The sequence below is a fragment of the Parasteatoda tepidariorum genome, chromosome 5 (assembly GCF_982258835.1).
Source record: "Parasteatoda tepidariorum strain Cologne lab strain chromosome 5, Ptep-v5.0, whole genome shotgun sequence".
NCBI classification, from domain to species: Eukaryota; Metazoa; Arthropoda; class Arachnida; order Araneae; family Theridiidae; genus Parasteatoda; species Parasteatoda tepidariorum.
In genome coordinates, this window is record NC_141759.1 from 7,006,012 (window position 1) to 7,026,672 (window position 20,661).

The 20,661-nt window shown below is 30.6% G+C and overlaps 1 protein-coding gene across 16 annotated transcripts in view; it reads right to left on the reverse strand.

Annotated features, from left to right (window-relative positions):
* Positions 1–1,637: 1,637 nt before the first annotated feature.
* LOC147808529 (uncharacterized) overlaps positions 1,638–20,661 on the reverse strand; it is a 148,845-nt gene continuing 129,821 nt past the window's right edge. For all 16 annotated transcript variants that reach the window (XM_087163294.1, XM_087163283.1, XM_087163298.1 and 13 more), the window contains 3 exons: positions 4,323–4,425; positions 2,476–2,550; positions 1,638–1,863 (listed from right to left, as the gene is read on the reverse strand). In XM_087163294.1, coding sequence (XP_087019420.1) covers positions 1,766–1,863; positions 2,476–2,550; positions 4,323–4,425 — 276 coding nt within the window. In that variant the 3' untranslated portion in view covers positions 1,638–1,765. The remainder of the gene's footprint in view (positions 1,864–2,475; positions 2,551–4,322; positions 4,426–20,661) is intronic.

Sequence of the window (20,661 nt, forward strand, 5' to 3'; positions counted from 1 at the left end):
TTCTAATGTTAAGGCATTCAAAAAGTCTTTGATAGATTAAAAAGTACTAGTCCTAGTGATTAGATTTTACTGGGCACCTGGGCCGCGAAGCGGCCCCTATCCCATTCATCTGGAATTTTTGAACAGTTTTGGTTGAGCAATGAGGTAAGCAGGCAATGGAGTTGCTTTTATGAATGTTTCAAGCTCTTTGCTTGAATAACTAAAAAGGAATCAAAAATAAATTGAGCAGCTTGCTCTAAACTGTGTTTGTTTTTTATTTTGGAGTTGTTCAGAATTGTATCAGCATGAGTAAACGTTATTTTCAGAAAGGTTGATGAAATTATTTGTTTTGATATGAGGCGTCGGAGGTGAAATGTGCAGCTATTGGTCTGTAGTTTATATCTTTGATATAATTTTCAAATTTAAAGATTTCATTAAAATTTGCTGTTTTACATTCTATGGCTTTATCGAAAAAATCTGCGTTTAGCTTGTATATATGCTGTGATAGAGTTGGTATTTTGAGGTCTGCATGTATATTGGTATTCCGGATGAACCATCTTGCACGGGTTATTTTTCGAAGGATCTTGTTTTGGCATTGGTTTAATTTCTTCAGTAGATGTTGAGGTATCGTTGTCCAGGCAGGTGAGGCATAGGTAAGTATTGGGTGGATCATTGCTGTATATAGTAGCTTCTTTAGTTTAAGTGACATATTCTGATTATATATTAATGGTTGTATGGCTATTATTGCTGCATTTGCTTTATCTATTGTGCTTTTGATGTGATCATTCCAGGTGAGTTTGCTATTGATTATAAGGCCAAGATAATTTGCTTTTTTAACTATTGGTATTGGTATGTTGAACATTTTTGGTTGAAGTTGTGAAAGTATTTTAATTCTTCTTTTTTGTATAATTAATATTTGTGATTTTCCAGCATTTACTGCAGTTTTCCATTTTAAGCACCAGTCTTCTATTTCGTCTATATGGTCTTGTAGTTTTTGAAGAGCATGATTTGGGTTTCTGGATTTAATAATAATACCGGTATCGTCTGCGTAATAGGCTGTTATGCTGTTATAATCGGCTTTGTTTATAGGAAAATCATAAGTGTATAATATGTATAATATCGGTCCCAGAATGCTGCCCTGTGGTACTCCGGCTGTGATAAAAAGTACTTGTTCCTTCGAATTCTGTATCTAATTAGAAATAACTAAATCATTGTGGTATCTGAGAATCCTTTAATTCACCCAGATAAATGAAAATACTGGAAAAAGTTTCCCACCACAATGAATGTCTTTGAAAAAGGAACTGTCCTAAATATATGACGCTGGGCGTTAACCGGTTAAAAACTTGTAGAATAAGAAAAATTGTGCCAATTCTTTAAAAGCATCACCACATGATAACTGTAAACAACCAGGCTATCCCAGGATATTATACATTGCCTTTTCCCCAAACTTCCTCAGCAAATAATTTTCTTACAGTGAAGCTACAATTTCCTACAATGAATGTACATTACGGCTCTATTCTATCCTTAGCGATACACTTTAGAACATACTATAAAAGTCGGCAATAGATTATGAAAAACTTGCCGGTAATGCTTTCTATCTTTACTCGTATAAATAAGTGAAAGTGACATCCATTCATACAGAATTAAACAGAAATGCATAAATTTCTGACTACCATTTATTTTTAAATAGAAAAAGAAATTTAAAAAAAAAACTTGATCAGTTTTGTTATGAAAATTAGGTCAGATGAAATTTCTCAGAAAACAGTTTCAGACGAATTTTTTCATTTCAGCTTACGGTTTCACCTGCTTCTTTGTCTTCTAAACCATTCGGTTGTGGCAATCTCTGTAAAATACCTTTCTTTCCATCAAGTAAAATATAATCACCTAAAATATCAAAACATAGCATCTAAATAATGTCAATAAAATAAAACCTTATTTCAAAACAGTTAATTAGCAAATTTAAAAAAATCTTGAAAAGTTTTAAAAAGGAATAAAATGAAAGAAAAGATAAACAAACTTATTACTTTTTTAAAATAAAAAGTGAGATCTAAGCAGGGTTCGAAAGCATCCAGGAAATAACTGGTTATAAAGACATGCCTGCCAACTACTACTCATTTCCATAAATGTCTACCATTCTTCAAAATATTTTACAAAAAGCGTAGTAGTTGGTAGGGCTGAGGAGAGGAAGTGTAACCCCCCTAAGCATATGAAAGACAGGGCTGCCAACTACAACGCTTTTTGCAAAATGTTTCACGAAGTGGTAGACAATTAAAAATCAAAGCCTTCAGAATTTTTAGGTAATTTTTCGAAAATTTTAAGGCCTCTCGTCAAGAGAGCTGGTACAAAATGTTGTTGCATAGGAACTTTTAAATCATTTATAAGTAATGAAGTGGAAAAAAAAGTTTAAATGAATAACAAATTAAAACATTAATTTAGTTACCACTAGAATAAAATTTTACAAAAACGGTGGAAAGATTGCAGCCCAGTTAAAGTTACCTGTTTTAAACTGCTTTGTGGCTCCTCGTACGCCGACAACACACGGCAGGCCATATTCCCGGCTCACAACAGCTCCTGAAATGAGTAAATATGAATGTTAATTTCTATTCGATATAATCGTACTATTTCAATTAATTTCGCTAGAACCGTAGTGCATTAGGGGATAGAGCGCTCGTCTTCCAATGAGGCGACCCATGTTCGAATCCAACCTTCGTTGGTCGATATGAATTCTGCTCCACACAGCCACAGTACTGACATGAAATATCATCTGTGGTAGAAATATTCTAATCCCACTGCTGTCGGGTTAACCGGGGGAAGTTTTGTGATTTTCTTCTTCCTGTATCATGTATTGGGAGAAATTTTTCCTTTCATGGAGGACTTTTTATGGATTTATGTTACATGCAGTGGAAATCCGCATTTGCATTACATGGAGAGGAAATTCACGAAAACCTTCCACGGTTAGCCTAACGGCAAGGAGATCCGTCTGCCACTGGGGATATTTTACATCAGCACTGTACTTGGTTCAAGCCAGATGCGGTGTTCGTATACACCAGCCATTGCTGGCATTCGAACCTGAGTCACCTCAGTCAAACGCTCTATCTCTTGAGCGACAGCGGCTCATTAAGAAATATTTATCAAATCATTTGGAAAACTCATTCTTTGGGGTGTAGCGCACGAACCGGTGGTTCGAGATAGTTTAAAAGTAAACAAATTGGACAGCTGTGTCTTTAAATGTATTTCAATCAAATAATACCACGGTTTAGAATTGGGTACTGACAGCTCGAGAAGTGAAATGATTATGCCTAGTCATGTGGTTGAAATCATATTAAATTGAATTCCTGTAAGAGACGTCACGCGTGTGCTGGTTTCTGAATCGACACATGCCCTGATTTACCTACGATGACGTCACTTGCGGGTATCCAATTGTGAATTAGTATACGGTACATACATACAAACATTCTGTTTTATTAACATAGATTTTATAAGTCTAACTTAGAACATTTTGGTCCATAATTACAAACTATCAACCGACGCATATGGGTTGATCAAAAACAATAAGAACACTCGTATACTAATTCTATCGATACAAGTTTTCTTTTAGCAGATTTGGAAGATTTACTATGCAAAAAATTGTTGGAACAGTTTCGAAATAATTCCATAGGGTTGTATGATTTCCATAAGAATGCTTTTTCAACAATAGTGGAATATAAAAAAAAACTGCTTTTAACTTCCTACTCTCATCACGTCGGAGAGTGCGAAGTTCGTAATTGAACTCTGAAATCATAAATGATTCAAGATTTAGAGAGAATCTGTAATTTTTTTTCTGTAGCGTTGTGGTAAAAGCATATCTGCAAACTTGGACAGTAGCTGAAAAAGATTTTACAAAGTGGTAGTAAAAAAACAACAAAAATGAAAATATTTCCAAAAATTTTTTATTTAAAAACTTAAGGGCTAAATAAGCAAAAAAACAGCTCACTTCATGTCTTTTAATTATTGAATTGTCTTGGTAGTTAAAGATTTTTTCGGAGATTTAAATTGAAGACTTATAACGTCTAAACGCTTTCACTTATTGCTACCACTATGAAAATTTTTTTTTATCGAGCTTATTTGTTTGCATCTTGAATTTATAGAAAAAAAATTATAAATTACAATTCAATTCATGATGTAAAATATTACATCATGAATTGAACTGCAATTTATAATTTTTTTTTAACAGGGTGGTAATCAAAATTATTGTAAAGTTAACTTAAAATGATCAAATATAAAACAATAACGCGAAAACTTACTACCACTTTAAATAATCAAGAAAAGTATGACGTCAAAAGTGGTAGAATATGGCAACTCACCGTGTGATATAAGTCCACCGAGTTCTGTCACAACTCCAGAAATAATCGGGAAATATGGACTCCAACCGATGTCTGTACTAAAAGCAATTAAGATTTCTCCTGGCTAAATAAAATAGAATTAAATTTTGTAGAGAATTTCGAACATCATTTAGTTAAGAGTCATTTAATAGAGCTTTTAATGGTTTTGAAAATATTTACAAAACTGTACTTTTTGAAGAACATATTCATATAACTATTTGAAGGCAAACAATCATAAAGAATTGTTTCAATTTAAACATTAATAATGTGTGTGTCTCATGATAACGATTGAATAATCAGGGCCCGCGCTAAGCATTCGCCACCTCAAGAAATACGATAAAATCATAAATATGGCGAATAAAATTTTGTTTTGGTGAAAGTATTGGCGAGTGATTTTTTCAATGGAAAGGAAAGAGCTTTTAATGGTTTTGAAAATATTTACAAAACTGTACTTTTTGAAGAACATATTCATATAACTATTTGAAGGCAAATAATCATAAAGAATTGTTTCAATTTAAACATTAATAATGTGTGTGTCTCATGATAACGATTGAATAATCAGGGCCCGCGCTAAGCATTCGCCACCTCAAGAAATACGATAAAATCATAAATATGGCGAATAAAATTTTGTTTTGGTGAAAGTATTGGCGAGTGATTTTTTCAATGGAAAGGAAAGAGCTTTTAATGGTTTTGAAAATATTTACAAAACTGTACTTTTTGAAGAACATATTCATATAACTATTTGAAGGCAAATAATCATAAAGAATTGTTTCAATTTAAACATTAATAATGTGTGTGTCTCATGATAACGATTGAATAATCAGGGCCCGCGCTAAGCATTCGCCACCTCAAGAAATACGATAAAATCATAAATATGGCGAATAAAATTTTGTTTTGGTGAAAGTATTGGCGAGTGATTTTTTTAATGGAAAGGAAAGAGCTTTTAATGGTTTTGAAAATATTTACAAAACTGTACTTTTTGAAGAACATATTCATATAACTATTTGAAGGCAAATAATCATAAAGAATTGTTTCAATTTAAACATTAATAATGTGTGTGTCTCATGATAACGATTGAATAATCAGGGCCCGCGCTAAGCATTCGCCACCTCAAGAAATACGATAAAATCATAAATATGGCGAATAAAATTTTGTTTTGGTGAAAGTATTGGCGAGTGATTTTTTCAATGGAAAGGAAAGAGCTTTTAATGGTTTTGAAAATATTTACAAAACTGTACTTTTTGAAGAACATATTCATATAACTATTTGAAGGCAAATAATCATAAAGAATTGTTTCAATTTAAACATTAATAATGTGTGTGTCTCATGTTAACGATTGAATAATCAGGCCCCGCGCTAAGCATTCGCCACCTCAAGAAATACGATAAAATCATAAATATGGCGAATAAAATTTTGTTTTGGTGAAAGTATTGGCGAGTGATTTTTTCAATGGAAAGGAAAGAGCTTTTAATGGTTTTGAAAATATTTACAAAACTGTACTTTTTGAAGAACATATTCATATAACTATTTGAAGGCAAATAATCATAAAGAATTGTTTCAATTTAAACATTAATAATGTGTGTGTCTCATGATAACGATTGAATAATCAGGGCCCGCGCTAAGCATTCGCCACCTCAAGAAATACGATAAAATCATAAATATGGCGAATAAAATTTTGTTTTGGTGAAAGTATTGGCGAGTGATTTTTTCAATGGAAAGGAAAGAGCTTTTAATGGTTTTGAAAATATTTACAAAACTGTACTTTTTGAAGAACATATTCATATAACTATTTGAAGGCAAATAATCATAAAGAATTGTTTCAATTTAAACATTAATAATGTGTGTGTCTCATGATAACGATTGAATAATCAGGGCCCGCGCTAAGCATTCGCCACCTCAAGAAATACGATAAAATCATAAATATGGCGAATAAAATTTTGTTTTGGTGAAAGTATTGGCGAGTGATTTTTTCAATGGAAAGGAAAGAGCTTTTAATGGTTTTGAAAATATTTACAAAACTGTACTTTTTGAAGAACATATTCATATAACTATTTGAAGGCAAATAATCATAAAGAATTGTTTCAATTTAAACATTAATAATGTGTGTGTCTCATGATAACGATTGAATAATCAGGGCCCGCGCTAAGCATTCGCCACCTCAAGAAATACGATAAAATCATAAATATGGCGAATAAAATTTTGTTTTGGTGAAAGTATTGGCGAGTGATTTTTTCAATGGAAAGGAAAGAGCTTTTAATGGTTTTGAAAATATTTACAAAACTGTACTTTTTGAAGAACATATTCATATAACTATTTGAAGGCAAACAATCATAAAGAATTGTTTCAATTTAAACATTAATAATGTGTGTGTCTCATGATAACGATTGAATAATAAGGGCCCGCGCTAAGCATTCGCCACCTCAAGAAATACGATAAAATCATAAATATGGCGAATAAAATTTTGTTTTGGTGAAAGTATTGGCGAGTGATTTTTTCAATGGAAAGGAAAGAGCTTTTAATGGTTTTGAAAATATTTACAAAACTGTACTTTTAGAAGAACATATTCATATAACTATTTGAAGGCAAATAATCATAAAGAATTGTTTCAATTTAAACATTAATAATGTGTGTGTCTCATGATAACGATTGAATAATCAGGGCCCGCGCTAAGCATTCGCCACCTCAAGAAATACGATAAAATCATAAATATGGCGAATAAAATTTTGTTTTATTGAAAGTATTGGCGAGTGATTTTTTCAATGGAAAGGAAAGAGCTTTTAATGGTTTTGAAAATATTTACAAAACTGTACTTTTTGAAGAACATATTCATATAACTATTTGAAGGCAAATAATCATAAAGAATTGTTTCAATTTAAACATTAATAATGTGTGTGTCTCATGATAACGATTGAATAATCAGGGCCCGCGCTAAGCATTCGCCACCTCAAGAAATACGATAAAATCATAAATATGGCGAATAAAATTTTGTTTTGGTGAAAGTATTGGCGAGTGATTTTTTCAATGGAAAGGAAAGAGCTTTTAATGGTTTTGAAAATATTTACAAAACTGTACTTTTTGAAGAACATATTCATATAACTATTTGAAGGCAAATAATCATAAAGAATTGTTTCAATTTAAACATTAATAATGTGTGTGTCTCATGATAACGATTGAATAATCAGGGCCCGCGCTAAGCATTCGCCACCTCAAGAAATACGATAAAATCATAAATATGGCGAATAAAATTTTGTTTTGGTGAAAGTAGTGGCGAGTGATTTTTTCAATGGAAAGGAAAGAGCTTTTAATGGTTTTGAAAATATTTACAAAACTGTACTTTTTGAAGAACATATTCATATAACTATTTGAAGGCAAATAATCATAAAGAATTGTTTCAATTTAAACATTAATAATGTGTGTGTCTCATGATAACGATTGAATAATCAGGGCCCGCGCTAAGCATTCGCCACCTCAAGAAATACGATAAAATCATAAATATGGCGAATAAAATTTTGTTTTGGTGAAAGTAGTGGCGAGTGATTTTTTCAATGGAAAGGAAAGAGCTTTTAATGGTTTTGAAAATATTTACAAAACTGTACTTTTTGAAGAACATATTCATATAACTATTTGAAGGCAAATAATCATAAAGAATTGTTTCAATTTAAACATTAATAATGTGTGTGTCTCATGATAACGATTGAATAATCAGGGCCCGCGCTAAGCATTCGCCACCTCAAGAAATACGATAAAATCATAAATATGGCGAATAAAATTTTGTTTTGGTGAAAGTAGTGGCGAGTGATTTTTTCAATGGAAAGGAAAGAGCTTTTAATGGTTTTGAAAATATTTACAAAACTGTACTTTTTGAAGAACATATTCATATAACTATTTGAAGGCAAATAATCATAAAGAATTGTTTCAATTTAAACATTAATAATGTGTGCGTCTCATGATAACGATTGAATAATCAGGGCCCGCGCTAAGCATTCGCCACCTCAAGAAATACGATAAAATCATAAATATGGCGAATAAAATTTTGTTTTGGTGAAAGTAGTGGCGAGTGATTTTTTCAATGGAAAGGAAAGAGCTTTTAATGGTTTTGAAAATATTTACAAAACTGTACTTTTTGAAGAACATATTCATATAACTATTTGAAGGCAAATAATCATAAAGAATTGTTTCAATTTAAACATTAATAATGTGTGTGTCTCATGATAACGATTGAATAATCAGGGCCCGCGGTAAGCATTCGCCACCTCAAGAAATACGATAAAATCATAAATATGGCGAATAAAATTTTGTTTTGGTGAAAGTATTGGCGAGTGATTTTTTCAATGGAAAGGAAAGAGCTTTTAATGGTTTTGAAAATATTTACAAAACTGTACTTTTTGAAGAACATATTCATATAACTATTTGAAGGCAAATAATCATAAAGAATTGTTTCAATTTAAACATTAATAATGTGTGTGTCTCATGATAACGATTGAATAATCATGGCCCGCGCTAAGCATTCGCCACCTCAAGAAATACGATAAAATCATAAATATGGCGAATAAAATTTTGTTTTGGTGAAAGTATTGGCGAGTGATTTTTTCAATGGAAAGGAAAGAGCTTTTAATGGTTTTGAAAATATTTACAAAACTGTACTTTTTGAAGAACATATTCATATAACTATTTGAAGGCAAATAATCATAAAGAATTGTTTCAATTTAAACATTAATAATGTGTGTGTCTCATGTTAACGATTGAATAATCAGGCCCCGCGCTAAGCATTCGCCACCTCAAGAAATACGATAAAATCATAAATATGGCGAATAAAATTTTGTTTTGGTGAAAGTATTGGCGAGTGATTTTTTCAATGGAAAGGAAAGAGCTTTTAATGGTTTTGAAAATATTTACAAAACTGTACTTTTTGAAGAACATATTCATATAACTATTTGAAGGCAAATAATCATAAAGAATTGTTTCAATTTAAACATTAATAATGTGTGTGTCTCATGTTAACGATTGAATAATCAGGCCCCGCGCTAAGCATTCGCCACCTCAAGAAATACGATAAAATCATAAATATGGCGAATAAAATTTTGTTTTGGTGAAAGTATTGGCGAGTGATTTTTTCAATGGAAAGGAAAGAGCTTTTAATGGTTTTGAAAATATTTACAAAACTGTACTTTTTGAAGAACATATTCATATAACTATTTGAAGGCAAATAATCATAAAGAATTGTTTCAATTTAAACATTAATAATGTGTGTGTCTCATGTTAACGATTGAATAATCAGGCCCCGCGCTAAGCATTCGCCACCTCAAGAAATACGATAAAATCATAAATATGGCGAATAAAATTTTGTTTTGGTGAAAGTATTGGCGAGTGATTTTTTCAATGGAAAGGAAAGAGCTTTTAATGGTTTTGAAAATATTTACAAAACTGTACTTTTTGAAGAACATATTCATATAACTATTTGAAGGCAAATAATCATAAAGAATTGTTTCAATTTAAACATTAATAATGTGTGTGTCTCATGTTAACGATTGAATAATCAGGCCCCGCGCTAAGCATTCGCCACCTCAAGAAATACGATAAAATCATAAATATGGCGAATAAAATTTTGTTTTGGTGAAAGTATTGGCGAGTGATTTTTTCAATGGAAAGGAAAGAGCTTTTAATGGTTTTGAAAATATTTACAAAACTGTACTTTTTGAAGAACATATTCATATAACTATTTGAAGGCAAATAATCATAAAGAATTGTTTCAATTTAAACATTAATAATGTGTGTGTCTCATGATAACGATTGAATAATAAGGGCCCGCGCTAAGCATTCGCCACCTCAAGAAATACGATAAAATCATAAATATGGCGAATAAAATTTTGTTTTGGTGAAAGTATTGGCGAGTGATTTTTTCAATGGAAAGGAAAGAGCTTTTAATGGTTTTGAAAATATTTACAAAACTGTACTTTTTGAAGAACATATTCATATAACTATTTGAAGGCAAATAATCATAAAGAATTGTTTCAATTTAAACATTAATAATGTGTGTGTCTCATGTTAACGATTGAATAATCAGGCCCCGCGCTAAGCATTCGCCACCTCAAGAAATACGATAAAATCATAAATATGGCGAATAAAATTTTGTTTTGGTGAAAGTATTGGCGAGTGATTTTTTCAATGGAAAGGAAAGAGCTTTTAATGGTTTTGAAAATATTTACAAAACTGTACTTTTTGAAGAACATATTCATATAACTATTTGAAGGCAAATAATCATAAAGAATTGTTTCAATTTAAACATTAATAATGTGTGTGTCTCATGATAACGATTGAATAATCAGGGCCCGCGCTAAGCATTCGCCACCTCAAGAAATACGATAAAATCATAAATATGGCGAATAAAATTTTGTTTTGGTGAAAGTATTGGCGAGTGATTTTTTCAATGGAAAGGAAAGAGCTTTCAATGGTTTTGAAAATATTTACAAAACTGTACTTTTTGAAGAACATATTCATATAACTATTTGAAGGCAAATAATCATAAAGAATTGTTTCAATTTAAACATTAATAATGTGTGTGTCTCATGATAACGATTGAATAATCAGGGCCCGCGCTAAGCATTCGCCACCTCAAGAAATACGATAAAATCATAAATATGGCGAATAAAATTTTGTTTTGGTGAAAGTATTGGCGAGTGATTTTTTCAATGGAAAGGAAAGAGCTTTTAATGGTTTTGAAAATATTTACAAAACTGTACTTTTTGAAGAACATATTCATATAACTATTTGAAGGCAAATAATCATAAAGAATTGTTTCAATTTAAACATTAATAATGTGTGTGTCTCATGATAACGATTGAATAATCAGGGCCCGCGCTAAGCATTCGCCACCTCAAGAAATACGATAAAATCATAAATATGGCGAATAAAATTTTGTTTTGGTGAAAGTATTGGCGAGTGATTTTTTCAATGGAAAGGAAAGAGCTTTTAATGGTTTTGAAAATATTTACAAAACTGTATTTTTTGAAGAACATATTCATATAACTATTTGAAGGCAAATAATCATAAAGAATTGTTTCAATTTAAACATTAATAATGTGTGTGTCTCATGATAACGATTGAATAATCAGGGCCCGCGCTAAGCATTCGCCACCTCAAGAAATACGATAAAATCATAAATATGGCGAATAAAATTTTGTTTTGGTGAAAGTATTGGCGAGTGATTTTTTCAATGGAAAGGAAAGAGCTTTTAATGGTTTTGAAAATATTTACAAAACTGTACTTTTTGAAGAACATATTCATATAACTATTTGAAGGCAAATAATCATAAAGAATTGTTTCAATTTAAACATTAATAATGTGTGTGTCTCATGATAACGATTGAATAATCAGGGCCCGCGCTAAGCATTCGCCACCTCAAGAAATACGATAAAATCATAAATATGGCGAATAAAATTTTGTTTTGGTGAAAGTATTGGCGAGTGATTTTTTCAATGGAAAGGAAAGAGCTTTTAATGGTTTTGAAAATATTTACAAAACTGTATTTTTTGAAGAACATATTCATATAACTATTTGAAGGCAAATAATCATAAAGAATTGTTTCAATTTAAACATTAATAATGTGTGTGTCTCATGATAACGATTGAATAATCAGGGCCCGCGCTAAGCATTCGCCACCTCAAGAAATACGATAAAATCATAAATATGGCGAATAAAATTTTGTTTTGGTGAAAGTATTGGCGAGTGATTTTTTCAATGGAAAGGAAAGAGCTTTTAATGGTTTTGAAAATATTTACAAAACTGTACTTTTTGAAGAACATATTCATATAACTATTTGAAGGCAAATAATCATAAAGAATTGTTTCAATTTAAACATTAATAATGTGTGTGTCTCATGATAACGATTGAATAATCAGGGTCCGCGCTAAGCATTCGCCACCTCAAGAAATACGATAAAATCATAAATATGGCGAATAAAATTTTGTTTTGGTGAAAGTATTGGCGAGTGATTTTTTCAATGGAAAGGAAAGAGCTTTTAATGGTTTTGAAAATATTTACAAAACTGTACTTTTTGAAGAACATATTCATATAACTATTTGAAGGCAAATAATCATAAAGAATTGTTTCAATTTAAACATTAATAATGTGTGTGTCTCATGATAACGATTGAATAATCAGGGCCCGCGCTAAGCATTCGCCACCTCAAGAAATACGATAAAATCATAAATATGGCGAATAAAATTTTGTTTTGGTGAAAGTATTGGCGAGTGATTTTTTCAATGGAAAGGAAAGAGCTTTTAATGGTTTTGAAAATATTTACAAAACTGTATTTTTTGAAGAACATATTCATATAACTATTTGAAGGCAAATAATCATAAAGAATTGTTTCAATTTAAACATTAATAATGTGTGTGTCTCATGATAACGATTGAATAATCAGGGCCCGCGCTAAGCATTCGCCACCTCAAGAAATACGATAAAATCATAAATATGGCGAATAAAATTTTGTTTTGGTGAAAGTATTGGCGAGTGATTTTTTCAATGGAAAGGAAAGAGCTTTTAATGGTTTTGAAAATATTTACAAAACTGTACTTTTTGAAGAACATATTCATATAACTATTTGAAGGCAAATAATCATAAAGAATTGTTTCAATTTAAACATTAATAATGTGTGTGTCTCATGATAACGATTGAATAATCAGGGTCCGCGCTAAGCATTCGCCACCTCAAGAAATACGATAAAATCATAAATATGGCGAATAAAATTTTGTTTTGGTGAAAGTATTGGCGAGTGATTTTTTCAATGGAAAGGAAAGAGCTTTTAATGGTTTTGAAAATATTTACAAAACTGTACTTTTTGAAGAACATATTCATATAACTATTTGAAGGCAAATAATCATAAAGAATTGTTTCAATTTAAACATTAATAATGTGTGTGTCTCATGATAACGATTGAATAATCAGGGCCCGCGCTAAGCATTCGCCACCTCAAGAAATACGATAAAATCATAAATATGGCGAATAAAATTTTGTTTTGGTGAAAGTATTGGCGAGTGATTTTTTCAATGGAAAGGAAAGAGCTTTTAATGGTTTTGAAAATATTTACAAAACTGTATTTTTTGAAGAACATATTCATATAACTATTTGAAGGCAAATAATCATAAAGAATTGTTTCAATTTAAACATTAATAATGTGTGTGTCTCATGATAACGATTGAATAATCAGGGCCCGCGCTAAGCATTCGCCACCTCAAGAAATACGATAAAATCATAAATATGGCAAATAAAATTTTGTTTTGGTGAAAGTATTGGCGAGTGATTTTTTCAATGGAAAGGAAAGAGCTTTTAATGGTTTTGAAAATATTTACAAAACTGTACTTTTTGAAGAACATATTCATATAACTATTTGAAGGCAAACAATCATAAAGAATTGTTTCAATTTAAACATTAATAATGTGTGTGTCTCATGATAACGATTGAATAATCAGGGCCCGCGCTAAGCATTCGCCACCTCAAGAAATACGATAAAATCATAAATATGGCGAATAAAATTTTGTTTTATTGAAAGTATTGGCGAGTGATTTTTTCAATGGAAAGGAAAGAGCTTTTAATGGTTTTGAAAATATTTACAAAACTGTACTTTTTGAAGAACATATTCATATAACTATTTGAAGGCAAATAATCATAAAGAATTGTTTCAATTTAAACATTAATAATGTGTGTGTCTCATGATAACGATTGAATAATCAGGGCCCGCGCTAAGCATTCGCCACCTCAAGAAATACGATAAAATCATAAATATGGCGAATAAAATTTTGTTTTGGTGAAAGTATTGGCGAGAGATTTTTTCAATGGAAAGGAAAGAGCTTTCAATGGTTTTGAAAATATTTACAAAACTGTACTTTTTGAAGAACATATTCATATAACTATTTGAAGGCAAATAATCATAAAGAATTGTTTCAATTTAAACATTAATAATGTGTGTGTCTCATGATAACGATTGAATAATCAGGGCCCGCGCTAAGCATTCGCCACCTCAAGAAATACGATAAAATCATAAATATGGCGAATAAAATTTTGTTTTGGTGAAAGTATGGGCGAGTGATTTTTTCAATGGAAAGGAAAGAGCTTTTAATGGTTTTGAAAATATTTACAAAACTGTACTTTTTGAAGAACATATTCATATAACTATTTGAAGGCAAATAATCATAAAGAATTGTTTCAATTTAAACATTAATAATGTGTGTGTCTCATGATAACGATTGAATAATCAGGGCCCGCGCTAAGCATTCGCCACCTCAAGAAATACGATAAAATCATAAATATGGCGAATAAAATTTTGTTTTGGTGAAAGTATTGGCGAGTGATTTTTTCAATGGAAAGGAAAGAGCTTTTAATGGTTTTGAAAATATTTGCAAAACTGTACTTTTAGAAGAACATATTCATATAACTATTTGAAGGCAAATAATCATAAAGAATTGTTTCAATTTAAACATTAATAATGTGTGTGTCTCATGATAACGATTGAATAATCAGGGCCCGCGCTAAGCATTCGCCACCTCAAGAAATACGATAAAATCATAAATATGGCGAATAAAATTTTGTTTTGGTGAAAGTATTGGCGAGTGATTTTTTCAATGGAAAGGAAAGAGCTTTTAATGGTTTTGAAAATATTTACAAAACTGTACTTTTTGAAGAACATATTCATATAACTATTTGAAGGCAAATAATCATAAAGAATTGTTTCAATTTAAACATTAATAATGTGTGTGTCTCATGATAACGATTGAATAATCAGGGCCCGCGCTAAGCATTCGCCACCTCAAGAAATACGATAAAATCATAAATATGGCGAATAAAATTTTGTTTTGGTGAAAGTATTGGCGAGTGATTTTTTCAATGGAAAGGAAAGAGCTTTTAATGGTTTTGAAAATATTTACAAAACTGTATTTTTTGAAGAACATATTCATATAACTATTTGAAGGCAAATAATCATAAAGAATTGTTTCGATTTAAACATTAATAATGTGTGTGTCTCATGATAACGATTGAATAATCAGGGCCCGCGCTAAGCATTCGCCACCTCAAGAAATACGATAAAATCATAAATATGGGGAATAAAATTTTGTTTTGGTGAAAGTATTGGCGAGTGATTTTTTCAATGGAAAGGAAAGAGCTTTTAATGGTTTTGAAAATATTTACAAAACTGTACTTTTTGAAGAACATATTCATATAACTATTTGAAGGCAAACAATCATAAAGAATTGTTTCAATTTAAACATTAATAATGTGTGTGTCTCATGATAACGATTGAATAATCAGGGCCCGCGCTAAACATTCGCCACCTCAAGAAATACGATAAAATCATAAATATGGCGAATAAAATTTTGTTTTGGTGAAAGTAGTGGCGAGTGATTTTTTCAATGGAAAGGAAAGAGCTTTTAATGGTTTTGAAAATATTTACAAAACTGTACTTTTTGAAGAACATATTCATATAACTATTTGAAGGCAAATAATCATAAAGAATTGTTTCAATTTAAACATTAATAATGTGTGTGTCTCATGATAACGATTGAATAATCAGGGCCCGCGCTAAGCATTCGCCACCTCAAGAAATACGATAAAATCATAAATATGGCGAATAAAATTTTGTTTTGGTGAAAGTATTGGCGAGTGATTTTTTTATTGGAAAGGAAAGAGCTTTTAATGGTTTTGAAAATATTTACAAAACTGTACTTTTTGAAGAACATATTCATATAACTATTTGAAGGCAAATAATCATAAAGAATTGTTTCAATTTAAACATTAATAATGTGTGTGTCTCATGATAACGATTGAATAATAAGGGCCCGCGCTAAGCATTCGCCACCTCAAGAAATACGATAAAATCATAAATATGGCGAATAAAATTTTGTTTTGGTGAAAGTATTGGCGAGTGATTTTTTCAATGGAAAGGAAAGAGCTTTTAATGGTTTTGAAAATATTTACAAAACTGTATTTTTTGAAGAACATATTCATATAACTATTTGAAGGCAAATAATCATAAAGAATTGTTTCGATTTAAACATTAATAATGTGTGTGTCTCATGATAACGATTGAATAATCAGGGCCCGCGCTAAGCATTCGCCACCTCAAGAAATACGATAAAATCATAAATATGGGGAATAAAATTTTGTTTTGGTGAAAGTATTGGCGAGTGATTTTTTCAATGGAAAGGAAAGAGCTTTTAATGGTTTTGAAAATATTTACAAAACTGTACTTTTTGAAGAACATATTCATATAACTATTTGAAGGCAAACAATCATAAAGAATTGTTTCAATTTAAACATTAATAATGTGTGTGTCTCATGATAACGATTGAATAATCAGGGCCCGCGCTAAACATTCGCCACCTCAAGAAATACGATAAAATCATAAATATGGCGAATAAAATTTTGTTTTGGTGAAAGTAGTGGCGAGTGATTTTTTCAATGGAAAGGAAAGAGCTTTTAATGGTTTTGAAAATATTTACAAAACTGTACTTTTTGAAGAACATATTCATATAACTATTTGAAGGCAAATAATCATAAAGAATTGTTTCAATTTAAACATTAATAATGTGTGTGTCTCATGATAACGATTGAATAATCAGGGCCCGCGCTAAGCATTCGCCACCTCAAGAAATACGATAAAATCATAAATATGGCGAATAAAATTTTGTTTTGGTGAAAGTATTGGCGAGTGATTTTTTTATTGGAAAGGAAAGAGCTTTTAATGGTTTTGAAAATATTTACAAAACTGTACTTTTTGAAGAACATATTCATATAACTATTTGAAGGCAAATAATCATAAAGAATTGTTTCAATTTAAACATTAATAATGTGTGTGTCTCATGATAACGATTGAATAATAAGGGCCCGCGCTAAGCATTCGCCACCTCAAGAAATACGATAAAATCATAAATATGGCGAATAAAATTTTGTTTTGGTGAAAGTATTGGCGAGTGATTTTTTTAATGGAAAGGAAAGAGCTTTTAATGGTTTTGAAAATATTTACAAAACTGTATTTTTTGAAGAACATATTCATATAACTATTTGAAGGCAAATAATCATAAAGAATTGTTTCAATTTAAACATTAATAATGTGTGTGTCTCATGATAACGATTGAATAATCAGGGCCCGCGCTAAGCATTCGCCACCTCAAGAAATACGATAAAATCATAAATATGGCGAATAAAATTTTGTTTTGGTGAAAGTATTGGCGAGTGATTTTTTCAATGGAAAGGAAAGAGCTTTTAATGGTTTTGAAAATATTTACAAAACTGTACTTTTTGAAGAACATATTCATATAACTATTTGAAGGCAAATAATCATAAAGAATTGTTTCAATTTAAACATTAATAATGTGTGTGTCTCATGATAATGATTGAATAATAAGGGCCCGCGCTAAGCATTCGCCACCTCAAGAAATACGATAAAATCATAAATATGGCGAATAAAATTTTGTTTTGGTGAAAGTATTGGCGAGTGATTTTTTTCAATGGAAAGGAAAGAGCTTTTAATGGTTTTGAAAATATTTACAAAACTGTACTTTTTGACGAACATATTCATATAACTATTTGAAGGCAAATAATCATAAAGAATTGTTTCAATTTAAACATTAATAATGTGTGTGTCTCATGATAACGATTGAATAATCAGGGCCCGCGCTAAGCATTCGCCACCTCAAGAAATACGATAAAATCATAAATATGGCGAATAAAATTTTGTTTTGGTGAAAGTATTGGCGAGTGATTTTTTCAATGGAAAGGAAAGAGCTTTTAATGGTTTTGAAAATATTTACAAAACTGTACTTTTTGAAGAACATATTCATATAACTATTTGAAGGCAAATAATCATAAAGAATTGTTTCAATTTAAACATTAATAATGTGTGTGTCTCATGTTAACGATTGAATAATCAGGGCCCGCGCTAAGCATTCGCCACCTCAAGAAATACGATAAAATCAAAAATATGGCGAATAAAATTTTGTTTTGGTGAAAGTATTGGCGAGTGATTTTTTCAATGGAAAGGAATGAGCTTTTAATGGTTTTGAAAATATTTACAAAACTGTACTTTTTGAAGAACATATTCATATAACTATTTGAAGGCAAATAATCATAAAGAATTGTTTCAATTTAAACATTAATAATGTGTGTGTCTCATGATAACGATTGAATAATCAGGGTCCGCGCTAAGCATTCGCCACCTCAAGAAATACGATAAAATCATAAATATGGCGAATAAAATTTTGTTTTGGTGAAAGTATTGGCGAGTGATTTTTTCAATGGAAAGGAAAGAGCTTTTAATGGTTTTGAAAATATTTACAAAACTGTACTTTTTGAAGAACATATTCATATAACTATTTGAAGGCAAATAATCATAAAGAATTGTTTCAATTTAAACATTAATAATGTGTGTGTCTCATGATAACGATTGAATAATCAGGGCCCGCGCTAAGCATTCGCCACCTCAAGAAATACGATAAAATCATAAATATGGCGAATAAAATTTTGTTTTGGTGAAAGTATTGGCGAGTGATTTTTTCAATGGAAAGGAAAGAGCTATTAATGGTTTTGAAAATATTTACAAAACTGTATTTTTTGAAGAACATATTCATATAACTATTTGAAGGCAAATAATCATAAAGAATTGTTTCAATTTAAACATTAATAATGTGTGTGTCTCATGATAACGATTGAATAATCAGGGCCCGCGCTAAGCATTCGCCACCTCAAGAAATACGATAAAATCATAAATATGGCAAATAAAATTTTGTTTTGGTGAAAGTATTGGCGAGTGATTTTTTCAATGGAAAGGAAAGAGCTTTTAATGGTTTTGAAAATATTTACAAAACTGTACTTTTTGAAGAACATATTCATATAACTATTTGAAGGCAAACAATCATAAAGAATTGTATCAATTTAAACATTAATAATGTGTGTGTCTCATGATAACGATTGAATAATCAGGGCCCGCGCTATGCATTCGCCACCTCAAGAAATACGATAAAATCATAAATATGGCGAATAAAATTTTGTTTTATTGAAAGTATTGGCGAGTGATTTTTTCAATGGAAAGGAAAGAGCTTTTAATGGTTTTGAAAATATTTACAAAACTGTACTTTTTGAAGAACATATTCATATAACTATTTGAAGGCAAATAATCATAAAGAATTGTTTCAATTTAAACATTAATAATGTGTGTGTCTCATGATAACGATTGAATAATCAGGGCCCGCGCTAAGCATTCGCCACCTCAAGAAATACGATAAAATCATAAATATGGCGAATAAAATTTTGTTTTGGTGAAAGTATTGGCGAGTGATTTTTTCAATGGAAAGGAAAGAGCTTTCAATGGTTTTGAAAATATTTACAAAACTGTACTTTTTGAAGAACATATTCATATAACTATTTGAAGGCAAATAATCATAAAGAATTGTTTCAATTTAAACATTAATAATGTGTGTGTCTCATGATAACGATTGAATAATCAGGGCCCGCGCTAAGCATTCGCCACCTCAAGAAATACGATAAAATCATAAATATGGCGAATAAAATTTTGTTTTGGTGAAAGTATGGGCGAGTGATTTTTTCAATGGAAAGGAAAGAGCTTTTAATGGTTTTGAAAATATTTACAAAACTGTACTTTTTGAAGAACATATTCATATAACTATTTGAAGGCAAATAATCATAAAGAATTGTTTCAATTTAAACATTAATAATGTGTGTGTCTCATGATAACGATTGAATAATCAGGGCCCGCGCTAAGCATTCGCCACCTCAAGAAATACGATAAAATCATAAATATGGCGAATAAAATTTTGTTTTGGTGAAAGTATTGGCGAGTGATTTTTTCAATGGAAAGGAAAGAGCTTTTAATGGTTTTGAAAATATTTGCAAAACTGTACTTTTAGAAGAACATATTCATATAACTATTTGAAGGCAAATAATCATAAAGAATTGTTTCAATTTAAACATTAATAATGTGTGTGTCTCATGATAACGATTGAATAATCAGGGCCCGCGCTAAGCATTCGCCACCTCAAGAAATACGATAAAATCATAAATATGGCGAATAAAATTTTGTTTTGGTGAAAGTATTGGCGAGTGATTTTTTCAATGGAAAGGAAAGAGCTTTTAATGGTTTTGAAAATATTTACAAAACTGTACTTTTTGAAGAACATATTCATATAACTATTTGAAGGCAAATAATCATAAAGAATTGTTTCAATTTAAACATTAATAATGTGTGTGTCTCATGATAACGATTGAATAATCAGGGCCCGCGCTAAGCATTCGCCACCTCAAGAAATACGAT